At 50.2% G+C, this 13922-nt stretch overlaps 1 protein-coding gene across 1 annotated transcript in view; it reads right to left on the bottom strand.

Moving 5' to 3' along the window:
* The window catches only part of GYPC (glycophorin C (Gerbich blood group)), a 42540-nt gene extending 29262 nt beyond the window's left edge, over positions 1 to 13278 (bottom strand). Inside the window, exon 1 of the mRNA XM_058715582.1 lies at positions 12869 to 13278. Within this exon, the coding sequence (XP_058571565.1) occupies positions 12869 to 12905 (37 nt within the window). The 5' untranslated portion in view covers positions 12906 to 13278. The remainder of the gene's footprint in view (positions 1 to 12868) is intronic.
* Between the last annotated feature and the right edge of the window lie 644 nt (positions 13279 to 13922).

The raw sequence follows: 13922 nt of genomic DNA, 5'->3' as shown, positions 1-13922 counted from the left end.
AACTCAGATAATTGTGCCTCCAAGGCAGTGGAATCTCAGAGTTGGCTTGCCCCAGAAGCACCACCCTGGAAACAAAAGGAAGAACAGGGAAAATAGGCGAGACCAAAGCCTCAGGAAACAAATGGCCCAGAAGGGCTCAAGAATGGGAAACACAGCCTCAGAGCTCTGAAATTTGAAGGAAAACTGTGGATTCCTCCCCCTTTGACTGCCCTGTCCTCCAAGACATATTTTGACTTTTCCCAGAGTTGTTTGCTTTTTCAGTGAGTGACAAACGTCACTTCACTCAAATGAGTTGTTTAAAAATAGCACATTCTGAAAGGTCTTTTCGGAAGCTCCATGATTCTTAAATAGGAGATGACCTGGGGTAATTACCAGAGACCCACATCCAGAAATGTAATTAAAAAATCCTTTGGAACCAACTTTCTTTCCCTCCTCCTATGAAAGAAAACTTTGTTCTCCTTGCAAACTCCCCATTTTCTGCACCCACCGATGGTGGCAGTGCACATGGGTTAAAAGACAGCCCAGGGGTCCACCCCTCGCGTTCAAATCACAGCCCTACCACTCACGTCAATGTCTTGCATCCTGAAGATGGGGGTGTCACCCACAGCACTAACCTCACAGTGATGGTGAGGATGATGGCTACTGGTGAGTATGACCAGTGAACATTTTCTCAGCTCTTCTGACAGGTCAGATCATCCCTGCACATCGTGGGGACCGCATACATTTGCACCAGTTTTCCTTTTTACATCCTTGCAATGTATCTTTCCCAAAGTCATTCCCCGAAGTTAGAACATTCTCAAGAATCAATGTTGATCATTGACAACTTGTTTTTTCAAGCACAAAATCTTAACCCGAGATAAAACTCTATCTGGTTAAGTAGAAATTCATCATAATTTAATATTACCTACCAATATTAGCTAATATTAGGTCATAATTTACATCTGAGGGCTATATTACTTTAAGTTACTCTTTAAATATCTTGATATATATTTAGCTATTTCAGTGAATAATCACAAGATATAGGCAATTTGGTTTGCAACCTGAATTTATGTGATAAGAAATTTCCCCCTGGAGGATGGGTCGCTTTTTATTCCTATTATGATGTGTGTCTGTTTGCTCCAACAAACCCAAAAATACTTTGAGGGCAGGGATATTGTCTTATACTTTATCTGTTTCCTCCTTAATCCCTAGGACAGGTGACAAGATGTGTGTTTCTATTGAAGAACCAGGAATGTATATGGTGGTTGGTAAAAATTTGTGCATAAATCGCTTTCATAATGGACTCTTCCATCCAATTTCCCTTCCCACTTTCCAGGTTTTCTTCATGGAGTCTGAGCATAGTGGTCCTGAAGTTGGTAAGAACTGTCCCCATGGAATTCATTGGTAAAGTGATTGACAGCTAGGCATCCATTACAATCTGGCCATAGGCAAACATTTAACCACAGTGAGAGCATTTTCTGGCTTTATGTGATGGAAACATCCACGATGGAAAGATCCTCTGAGATCCAAGCTCCCAGGTATCATCACTGACAACCAACAGTGACTGGACATCAGTGAACCATTATGGCTTTGGCACCAGGCAGGAGGAATTTGCAGACTGGGTTTCACAAAGCCCTCGGTGTCCAGTGATAACTTGAGAGTGAACCATTACAAGGGGCCCCTGGAGTGTGGTCACTCACTTCTTCTCCTCAAGTCAACAGACATCAAATAAACTTTTATCTCTTTTGTATTTCTAGACTTTATCTGATAATTTATTTTGGGGGAATGTCCTTTCTGCTGAAAATAACTGCAATGAAGATTTATAGTTGTGACACCATTTTGTGTGTGTCTCTGTGTGTGTGTGTGTGTGTGTGTGTGTGTGTGTGTGTGTGTGTTTGGAGTGGAGACCCGAGGTGAGAAGCTACTTCTTTTGGAATTTCAGGGATACATGGCCTTTATTCCAGAGGGGACTTGCACAGTTGCATGAACCTGAAGGGTGTTCTGAATTCCTTTGCCCTCTGATGTTCCTGGGTCTTGCTTCCCCAGTGAGGCTGAAGACCGTTTGAAGACAGGGTCCCCTGTGTCTCCTGTGTGGCCCCTTGCACGGTGGTGCTCATTGGATCAGAATCAAAGTGCATCAGATTTGATTATGGTGATCTGAAGATTGTGCTCTGGACTGGATTCACCAGAAGGCTCATGGCTTGTGTCACCGGCTACCCAAGGGATCCCTGAAGACATGATCCAGATCATGTGATAGACTGGGGGTGAAGAGGGTGTGTGTAAGGATCAAATCTGGAAACCAGCCCTAAATTTAACTACTGGTACATGTATGGGCTGCATAGATAACCCACCAGAGAGAAGGCTGTCTTTATTAATGGACTTACTAATAGACTGTTGCCTTTGTTAATAGACTTGGGATGGGTTCAATGGGGAGAGGCAATGCTGAGTCCAAATCCCAAATAACCAAAACAACCTTGCTGCCTTCTTCAGACCTGTGTGTCCCTGTCTGCCACAATGGGGGGTGGGTGGTGGTAAAGGGGATCTGGCCTGGACATCACACTGACCTCAAAAGAGATCACAGACAGAACAGACCGCTGATATTCAGATGTACTGCAGGGATACCAGACCAAGGCAGAGAAATGGGACGCTGTCTGAAAACTAGTGGAAGAGGAAATAGTTTCAAAAGCATGCCCAAGGCCAAAGATGCTTGTAGACAGCACTTCTCACATTTGTCTCCAGCTGTCTCTGTGAGGTCATAGGACCCATAGACTAAACGCCTGTCCACGCTGCCCCAGGCCAAACTAGAACCCAAAAGAGCTCCGCCCCACCTTGAACCTGGGGGTGACACCAGTCTGTTGCTGATGACTACAAGGAAGTGGTAAGGACTGTGTGTGTGTGTGTGTGTATGTGTGTGCACCTGTTCATGCACATGTGTACGTGAGTGTGCGTGTGTGTGTGTGTGTGTGTGTGTGCTTGTGCATGTGTGTACATGTGGATATACAGGAGAATGTAGGGTCAGTGTCAAAGTGTCTCCCTTTCGGTGACCCTGCAGTCCTTGCATCCTATCACCCCCTTCAGAACCTGATGAATGAGTTTCTGTGGCACAAACAACACACCCCCAGAAGATTCAGCCTGCGTCACAGCCTTGTTCCATCTACTACCCTTGGCTGTGGGAACTCTTAAAAGTCACTTGACTTCTCCGAGGTTTACTTTGTTTCCTCACAGAGAGGGAGAACAGTCTCTCTTGAATGAAGAAGGGGAACAGATTTGAAAGTGCCTGGCAAAGTACCACACAATGCAGGAAAGGTCCTGTGGCTGCTAGTATCTTAACAGAAGACAAAGCTGCCAGCCCAGGGGTGGTTCTGTGGTGGAGGCATCCCAGGAATTGGTGAAGAATTGGTGGGGGCTTCATTCTCTCCCAGTGTCCTTGCAGTGAACCTGAGAGGCAGCTGCCCACTGCTTCCCTGGGGGAAAGCGAGACCTGTGTGTGGGCTGGCCTTGGCTGGCAAGGCACTCACAGCCACAGCCCGGCCCTTGTGTGCCACTGCGGGCATTTCATTAGCAGCTGCTGGGCTGGCAGGTGTGGGCCGTCAGAGGAGGTTAGAGCTGAGCACAAGTGGCCTGGGGTGGGTGGATAAAAAAAAAAGGCCTTTTTTTTCTGATAGTGACCTCGGAGCTGCATAGAGCTGAGCAGAAGGGCACAGGGTCACGGGCAGCCCCCCTTCTGCCCTGGCGGGGAGCCACATCCAAGAGGCAGAGGGAGACACACGGAGCTCAAGGCTGGACAGTGCCTGTGGTGCATGGCGAGGGCCTGGGGACACGACTTTTTAAAACTCAGTTTCCGTATTCCTAAACTGGAACAAACAACATCTACGTGTGTGCAACGCCTTCAGGATGAAACAAGGTACCCCGTATATCATCGCTGGGTCTGGAGGGGAACAGAGACAGCATGGAGCAAAATGCTCTCCCCCCCCTCCCCCCGCCGCCCCCCCCCCCCGCCCCCGGCCCCTTTGTGCCTGTGTGAAGACCCACGTTGTCTGGGGTGGTCCGTGCAGCCCCAGCAGGCTCTTCACAGCCCCCAGCTCCTCACTAGGGCCCCCAGGCCGTCTTTATCTTTGCCCAGATCTCTCTCTGAAACTGCCTTCCAGCTGTCACCTGCCTGCCACACAGGCATCTCCAAGTCACCTCCGCTCTAGAGACAGTCGTCCTATACCTTTCCTCTTGGTCATACACATAGTTCTCCAGCGAACGTGATTGTTTCTGTTATAGTGAAACAGGGCAAAGAAAACTTATTCTTTTCAAAACTTTTTAAAGTGGAGAACAACCTAATTTCATGGCTTAAATAGCCAAGAGAGTAAGAGAAAGATAGAGAGATGGGGGTTGGGGTGGGAAAGAGAGACAGAGAGAGAGAGACCTAGGTTCCCTCAAGCATTTACTTTTGACTCTAAATCTCCTGAAGGCTGGGGTACAGGGCAGGCCCAGAAGCAGCCACTACCGCTGCGCAGCCCCCAGGGCTCTGCTGGGTTAGGCAGGACCGCCAGGGGAAAAAAGTGTGAGGATTTGAGGCAGGACAGGTGCGCAGAGGGGTCACAGTGCTGGGAGCAGGGGTCACAGTGCTGGGAGCAGGGCAGCGTCCAGCGGGGAGAACGGCAGTGCAGGGAGCAGCAGGCAGGCACCCGGTCCCTTGGCCTCAGCTGTGCTGAGCCAGGCAGGGCTGCAGGGTGACCGTTTTGGACCTCGGTGCTTTATGTTTATGGGTCCCTTCTCCCCCAAAATACCAAAAGCTGTATTTTACAGTGGCATAGGTATAAAGACAAATGTAATGTTTAGTCTCAAAAGTTCATTTTTTCCTTTTCTTTTTAAAATTTCTTAAATGTTTACTTATTTATTTTGAGAGAGACAGAGAGAGAGAGAGCAAGTAGGGGAGGGGAAGAGAGAAAGGGAGACAGAATCCCAAGCAGGCTCAGCACTGTCAGCCCAGAGCCTGATGCAGGATTCAAACTCATGAACTGGGAGATCATGCACGATCAGAGCCAAAATCAAGAGTCAGATGCTTAACTGACTGAACCACCCAGGCACCCCTTTCTTCCTTTTCATTGTAAAAGAAATGTAAATTTTTGTGGATATCTAAAAGCACCCTGGGTTCTAAGCACTTGCCTGCTGTGTGGGTTGGTCCTGGCTGAGCCTTCCTAGAAAAACTCGCTGAACGTGAGCCTGAATCCACCGTATGTGAGCCTGAGTGTGAGGGGTTGGCTGTGGCTCTCTCCGCAAGCCACGTTGGTTGCCTCTTAGGTTTCAGTGCCATCATATGCAAGATGGAGATAAAAATACCTCCCTTAGTTAGGGTGGCTACAAGGCAAAATGAGATAGCATATGGGAAGTGAAGTCTACTTTCTGTCCTTTGAGTCAGGGAGACCATCACCATAAGAGGACAGTGAGTAAGGATAATTTAGAGTTTGTAACAAGAGGGAAAAAAAAAGAGATTGTGAAATAAAAAAAAAAAAAAAGATCACTCAGGATTGTCAGCCATAGCTGAAATTAATTCACTAAAACGAGAATTTTGGTAGAAGTGGAAGGATGGCAATTCAAATGACAAGCCCGTCTCAGAGGAAACAAGGCTCAGGTCCCCTGCAGGAGTTCAGGGGTGGGCTGTAGGCTGGACAAGGGGAGCCCTCCCAGGAGAGAGGGGAGCCCGGGCATTAAGGAGCACCTGGCAGAGTCCTGGCTGTGAACCCACACAAATGGCAGCACTGAAGAAAAAGAGAAGGGAGCCAGGAGAGAAGGCACTGAGAGGTGGTGGGTGAGATGGGTAGGGGGGTAACACAGGTTAGGGTGCGTAAGGAGTGCAGGGCTGGGACAAGCCAGTGGGCTCAACCAAGAGGAGCTCGGAGGCCACTTTAGGGGGTGGGGGTGGGGAGGTGAGTACTGGGACCCACTGCACTTTGTGTACATCAGGCTTGGCCTGCATGGGCTAGACCTTTTCATTCATTCATTCAGTGTTTTTAGGAGTCTACTCTTCCCCATGGAGAACAGGACAGCTGAGCCCCTACTGTTCAGGGGCTGGTGTTCAGATGAGGCTAATGGAACAAGGAGGGTCCACCAGGCACCATGTAAGGAAACCCATTGCTGAGGCCACAGCTGGTGTTGAGGTCACAGTGGTCTGCACACCCTCTCTGGGCTACCTTCCCCCTACTGCACCCCCTCTGATTCACTCACAGCTCGGGAGGGAGCAGCTTGCCAGAGCTGTTGGAGAGGTCCTCAACCAGGCCCTACAGACCTGGGCAGACTCTGCTATCTTGGCCTCAGGTACTATTTTGAACAGCAAATGGGCAAACCTGGACAGAGACTGAGGAGCGTGGAGGGAGCTGGGCAGGGGGAGTGAGCCAGCATTCATTTACAACACACTCAAGCACTCAGTAAGTGGCAGTGATTAACATGCACCAGGTGCTACGGGAGGAATTTTATCTAGGCTAATACATTTAATCCTCAGAACAAACGCCTGAGGTAGAAATTATTATTATCCCCATTTAGTGGCTCAAGACTGGCTATAGAATTTGTGGGGCCCAGTGCGAATTGAAAACAGGGGCCCCTTTACAAAAGCGAAGAATTTCAAGGGAGTGACTGCAGAGCATTGAGAGTGTGGGGCCCTCTGAGGGTGGGGGTCCTGTGCGACTGTATAGGACAAAGCCAGCACTGTCCTGGAGGAAGAACTTGGACGCAGGGAGCCCAGCGACACGTTCAAAGCCACAGGCAGGTCAGAATGGGTTCAGATTCAAACCTCTGACCTCTTCAGTCTGACCTCTTCATCACCAGCAAATTGGTACAAAGTGAATTTAGTCAAACGGTTTTCAAAAGTGCAGAAGGGGGACCTGAACGCGAAGCCTCCACTGGCTGAAGGTGGCGTGCAAGGTCCTGGAGTCTGGTGAGCCTCTCAGGAGCAAGTACCATGTCATAGCCAGTGGGCCATGCTGCCTGGTGAATGCAGAAATCACAGACAGGGGCCCAACACAAAAGGCAGGCAGGCATGACTGCATTACCTGGGTTTGATTTAGCAAACGGTAATGTCCTTCACTCTAAGACTCTGGTGAGAATATATGTGCCCACGGCTAAAACGCAAAGCTTCTCCACTCCAGGAGAAAATTTTTCCAAGGGGGAGAAATGGCAGGGCTCGGCCTGGGGTCAGCTGGGCGGCTGTATGCTTGTACCCCTCTTAAAAACATGCCTTGTGTGCAGGTGAAGGGGACACGGGCTCTGCAAGTGACGTGCGGGTCAGCTTCCAACATCCCTGCCACGTCTGGTTCTGAGGCTTGCTCTGTCTCTTCAATTTGTATTATTTGCCTTTTAGTGGGTCTTGTAATTTTGTTGACAGTCGGGCATGACCTATTGGGTAGAAGGAACCGCAGTGACAGCGTGGTGGGGTGGGGCAGAGGAAGTGGCCCACGGTTCTGTGAGTAGGAGCCTGTGCCTCTGGACCGTGAACTTCACAAGTGTTTCTCATTCTTTTTTCACCCTTCAGGTGGGACAGGATGGGTGGGGTGGGCTGGTGTTGGTTATGTCCCTTCCTCCAGGTCAGATAGGTTCTAATGATACCTCTGGGGGGTTAGCTGACCTTTGAACAACGTAGGGGGTGAGAGGTGCTGACCCCGCACACAGGTGAAAATCCATATGTAACTTTGGACTCCCCCCAAAACTTAACTGTTCACCAGAGGCCTTACCAATAACCTCAACAGTCCATTGACACAGATTTTGTTATGTTATATGGCTTATGTAGTGTTTCCTCACAACAAAGAAAGTTAGAGGAAGGAAAAGGTTATTAAGAGAATCATAAGTAGGAGAAAACGCATTTACAGCGTGTACTGTATTTATTGAAAAAAAATCCATGTAACAGTGGCCCCACGCAGTTCAAAGCCCTGGTGTTCAAGAGTTAGCCGTAGCTTCTGCTGAGGGAGGCCTTGTTAACAACAGGTGCTCTGGTCGATATCAAAATGTGAACCTTTCCCTTCCCCGGCTAGAAGCTTGAGGGAAGTTTCCTCTCTTTCCTGTGGGAACCAGGTCGCGCTCTTGGAGGTAATTGTGGGGGCTCCCTCTGACCGGGTCCCCCTGGAGTTTCTACTTCTCAGAGTGGTCCACACTGAGCCTCCAGCAACCGGTCAGTGTCAGAGTTACCAACAAGAGGGGTAAAGATGCCTGGCGGGGAGGAAGGGCTCAGACCGCTGTGCCGGGCCGCTGGGCCACTGTGGCTGGAGCCACAGGGGCTGTGTGCGCAGTGGTGACAACCTTGCAGGCTCTCTGAGGGAGTCATGCAAAGAGCCTGCCACGCCCGCCTGACCTGTGATGGAATCCAGTGTCCTGGGCTCAGCGCCTGCTGGCACGAGAGGAAAACCGCTCTTGTCAGCATCTGCCATTGGCTACACTTTTGCACGCTATTTGTTCTGGAAGAATGTGCAAGAGTGAAAATGCGTACTAACTAAAGGCAGGAGCCAGCACTGCCTCGGAAGTTCAGATGACAGAGAGATGTGGAGAAAACCCTAGGCAAGGTGTTGGGGTGTCGGGGGAGAACAGGAGGTGAGAATCAGTGCAGGAGTGCGAAAGAGCCAGGCGGTGAGTGCCAGGGCCCAGCAGTCCTGTTCTTAGAGTTTGTTTCGTTTTGACTTTCTGTCCATTTTAACTTATTAGTCACTGACCTCCATGTATATGCCAAGTGCTGGACTAGGAGCTATTGAGTGAATGATTTTTTTTTTTTAATGTTTATTCATTTTTGAGAGAGACAGAACATGAGTGGGGGAGGAGCAGAGAGAGAGGGAGACAGAGAATCAGAAGCAGGCTCCAGGCTCAGAGCCGTCAGCACAGAGCCCGACGCGGGGCTTGAACTCACAGAAGGTGAGATCATGACCTGAGCCAAAGTCTGTCACATAACTGATTGAGCCACCCAGGAGCCCCTATGATTTTTAAAAGGCAATTTCAGCGTGTGGAATGGATGCAGACCTGGGAGCATTCACCTCTCTGGACCAGGCCTCAAGGAGGGAGTGGGTAAGGTCATGGAGCCCCTTAGGAGGTCAGAATTTCCAGGAAACAGACAGATCCAGGAATTTGGGGGGTGGCTACAGTGTCCCCAGGGCCACGGTGGGTGGTCTTCTAGTGTTCAGGGAAGGCCCAGGGAGGTTGGGGGTCATAAACTTGGCTTTATTGGATGAACAGGAGTGAGGCAGGCAGGCAGGCTGTGTGTGTGTATGTGGGTGTGAATGTGCGTGTGAATGGGCATGGGTACATGTGTGGTGGGGATACCCAGAGAGCCCTGGAAATGAAGCTAGAGAGGCAGGGCAGTCTGGGCATCAGGAGAGTCCACAGGAAAAGGCTCCAGGGGACAGCCTCAGCAGGCTGTGGAAGGCAGGGTGAAGGGCAGCAGCTGGCCTGGTGTGGGTTGGGCCCAACCACAGAACAGGGAACTACAGTAGGCAGTGGTAGACTGAGGTCATAGACTGTGGTTAGAACACAGGCTCGGCCGAGGAACTGTGCCTGGTTGGCAGGTTCTCAGCGCCCGTGCCACACACAGTTCCTCTGTGTGCAAAGCTACAGTGGTGATTTCCCAGGCACAGCCCCCACAGTGCCCTGCCTGCACACACCCCTCAGGCTGGACCCTGCTGGCTCTCGGGTCTGAAAGCCTGTGTCCATAGCCTGGCTGTGCCCTCCTCAGTGCCTGGGGGGCCTGGGGTACATCGTCCCCCAAGCCTGCAGTGTTTCATCTGCAAAACAGGTAAGAAAATGCCCATGAGACCAGGCTATGGAAAGGTGACCCATGCAAGGCCCTACCACAAGGCTCAGCACGTGGGTACTGATATCCTTGTTATGTTATCAGAAGCCAAAACAGCAACTGTCTGTAAAGGAGACTTTGGAGATTACCAGCACTCGCAGGTCAGGTCTACTGTGATAAATTCTGTTCACAACAGCAGCCACAGTCACCACCATTCTTGGGCATGATGCCAAACCCTTATTCTTTCATTCATCACGTGACCCCTGCGAAGCCACTGTTATTATTCCCACTCACAGATGAGAAAACTGAGGCTCTGCTATAGTGTGTACCTCCTCAAAGCCCACAGGTATTGGAGGTGGGATCAAATCCAGTATGGAGATATGAAAACATGCAGAACCTCACTTAGAATTACAGAGGCACGTTCAAAAATGGCAACCTGTTTCACTTACTAGATTGGCTAAGAGGTAAACCACACAGGGTGAATGGGGGGCGGGGAATAATGACTTTCATGGGCTACTGGTGGGTATTAGAAATTCATGTGACTTTTTAGAGGGCATTTTTTTTTTAGTATCTACAACATTTTGAATGTTCACACTCTTTGTCCCAAATCAAATTTTTGTGTGAGGGCATTTGCCCGAAATTTATACAAACACATGTATTTATACCTATTGGTGTAAATACATAAAGCCTGCTTACAAGGGTTGTCATGGCTGCACTGTGTCTGTTTTTTTTTTTTAATCAAATAAAGATTGTCCATAACCTAAATGCCCATTGGTGTAGGAACTGGTTAAATAAAATAACCAATTTATTTATATATTCATACAATGCCCTGAGAAGAATGAGTTAGTCTATATTTGACGATGAAGTATAATCTTCAACATATATTCTTATGAGAAAAAAGCAAGATGAAGGAGAATATATAAAGTGAGTTTTATTTTGTAAAACAGAAAGTAGCTGTGTATACACATAACACTTTAGAAGGATTCTCACAAATTGATAAATTGCTCTGGAGGTGGGATGGTATCTTTCTCTTTCCTATTATTTACTCTTGATTTATTGTTCAAATTTGTTCTTAGTTTGAGCTTGCTGGGCTCACTGTGGCCACACAGTCTCTGGAAGGTGTTTTGGTTGGGGCTGCAGAAGGCCATTTGATATATGAATATCTGCCATGCAAAGAGGGAAACTGATCTGGGGTGCCAACCTCCCTGCACTGCCTCTTCCTCCTGGTTATCGATGGGCTCACGTGTTTCCATTGCAAACACAGAATGCCTCTTACCCCATACCCCTCTGTTGCCCAAACACCCAGGAATAATTGCCCAACCCCAGACACCCTTGGAAAGGTCCAGCTGCTGATTGTGCCAATGCCTTGTGACTCCTCCTGCCATGGATATATCTGGAGCTGTTGGGCAACGTCTGAGATGGAATTTCACTTGGCACTTAATGCAACCCTTTCCGCTTCTGCCGGAGGCAGTGAATTCTGAATAAAGTCGACAAACCTGACCATCTCCTCACTGAGCAATCACCCCTTCCATCCAAGGGCAAGGCAATGGATTTCTGCACATGACTCCTACGCAGTAACTGTGGCACTCTGGCTTACGGGAGTTGGCTGAGGCCAGAGGGTAGGGGACAGGCCTGGCGGAGCCCAAGCGGTCCTCTCCTAACCTCTGGTTCTGAGAAGTAGTGATATAAACTGACACAGGATATAGACACATCCTGCCTGAGTTAGCAGCAAGAGAGAGGGCCCCACAGTTCTCTCACGGCAAAGAGCCTGCCATAAATGGAGTCCTAAGGGTAATCTAGAATGGCATGCAAGTGATGGCTGCATCCTTCTGAGCTCCAGAAGGGAAGTGTTTGCAGCCATTGGTCATGGTCTGAAACTTGAAGCCTAGAGAACTGCTTAAGGGAGGGGGCGGGGCAGGGCTCCTGGGGAGGAAGCCAGCCTCTCCAGAAGGGGGAGTGGCAGCCTGCCTGCACTTCCTCAGTGGCTTTGCCCTTCACCCCTGGCCCCAACACACACACACACACACACACACACACACACACACACACACTAGTGTCTGACTCTCACACTCACGGACACACGTAAACAGGAGCCAATATGAGCTCCCAGATCCAGTCTCCTGTAAAATGAAAAATGAAGATGACTGACATTTATGGGGCCCTTAGCGGTCCATCTCCATGCTGGGACCTTTACACAGAGCTTCCTTCCCAGGACCCAAAGAAGAATATCCTATGTTCCCATTTCACGGATGATGAGGACAGTGCTGGAGCTAAGACAGAGGCTGGCTTGCCTCAGGCCCCTGGCTAATCAGTGGCACGCCTGATGCCAATGTAGGCGGAGGGGCCCTCCCCCCAGGACTCCTGTCCCCACTCACCCCCAAACAAGCATGCCAGTGGCCACACACACACAGGCACATAGTGCACAACCACAGACCTAGCCACAGTAGACTATGCTCCAGTTCTGCTGGTGAGGCCACAGAACCACCTGGATGTTAAAGACTTGTAAAGGAGCGGGTGTCCCCAGTACCCCTATTATCACATTAATTATTTAACAGGATGACACCACTGACTCAGAATGTCTCTCCTCTGACAGTTTCTAATGAGCAGACCTGGGCAGAGTTGGGGATAAGAGGGATAAACATTCACTTTTTTAAGAAGAAAATTTTAAGTTTTTGTTGTTGTTGATATTGTTACTGCAAAAGCCCATTGGCAGAGGAGGGGTGGGGGAGGCCAGGCCAGGTCCCCCAACACCCTTTACAGAGAAGCTCGGGGTATCCGATTTCTCTTTCCCGTCAGCAGGAAAGCATGTGCCTTCTTAACAAGAAAGAGGAATTACAACGCCCTGGGGGTCAAGGCCAGAGATGCCCCCGCCGCGTGCACGTCCCTCCCGCCGCCCCAGAGAGGAGTCAGGGCACCGGCTGAGTTTCCTGAAGTTTACTCGGAATCTGCCCCCACGTCCCGGGGCGGCCGAGCCACAGGGCGGGCGTTGTCCCCTCCCTCCGCGCAGGGGTTCCTTACTTCCCGGCCTGGGGCAAGTTCCCGCGGCGGATACGCGCGGCCACCGCACAGAGGCACGAACGGAGCGGCAGGACCCGGGGGCTTGGGGCGCAACCCCGCGGGGCGTCGGCGGGCACTCACCTTGGTCGGGCGGCGACGTGCTGTTGAGACTGCTCATCGCCAGCGGGTGCGGGGCGCCGGTCGGGCCAGGGGCACGGAGAAGCCGAGCGGTGGCGAGGGGCGCGCGGGCCTGCTTCTGACCCTCAGCAGCCGGGAGGAAGCGGCACCTGTGTCACGGTCTCCGGCGGCCCGAGGGGAGGGGCTCCGGCCCCAGATAGGCAGACTGCATTTATTTTTTTTCTGCAGACTTGGCTGGTGGGGTTTCCACCCTTTTTTTTTTTTTTTTTTTAAACACACACACACCCGCCCACGTCTGAACTCTTCTCTGTTCCAACTTTCCTGCGCAAGAATCACATTTTCTGTGTTTCTGTTTCCATCTGCAGCTATCAGACTCAGAGGTTGTGGTGGAGAATTCCCCTGGGTGAGGACTGAAAAACTCCAAGATGTGACAGGATGGCCTGCAGGGCACTGTTAGGGCCAGTGACCAGTGTTTGAATCTTGGCAGGCTGCTTGGCCACTCGATGGCTGTGTGGCCACTCAGGGCTGAGGGGCACCGTTGGCCTGGGAAGTCCCTGCCTGGCTGGCCCTCCTCAAGGGCGCTGTCCCCATCCGTGGGCTGATGTTTGGAAAAGATTCTTAGAAAAAGGGATTGCTTGGACAAAGGTCGTATGATTTATTTGGATCACTTTTGTCTGAGGCTTCCAGACATAGTTGAGTTTGTAAAGAATTCACTTTACTTGGACAGTTAAAAACTTTGAGATGGATTTTGACACTCTGGTTAGTTAAATGGAGTCTGCCTACCTCACGGAGAAGGAATGCTATGTTATATGCAAAAGTTGATCTCTCCCCTCTCCCCACCAGGGAGAAGGGCAAGGGAGTTTGAGACCATGTCAGCCTGGTTTTAAATCTCAGATCCAAGACACATCCTGTCCTCATGTGTGATGGTCCTTCTTGTGGGGCTTTTCATGTTGTTTACTTGATGGTCCTCCAATGCACCAGCTGTGACACCTTCTCCCCTTCTCCCAGGTAAGGATGCTCTGCTGCAGTCCCGGGGCACCATTTCAGATGTCTGCAC

This window comes from Neofelis nebulosa, chromosome 2, assembly GCF_028018385.1.
Source record: "Neofelis nebulosa isolate mNeoNeb1 chromosome 2, mNeoNeb1.pri, whole genome shotgun sequence".
Taxonomy (NCBI): Eukaryota; Metazoa; Chordata; class Mammalia; order Carnivora; family Felidae; genus Neofelis; species Neofelis nebulosa.
The sequence above is the reverse complement of the archived record's forward strand: the minus strand, read 5'-3'. Positions and strand labels throughout refer to the sequence as shown.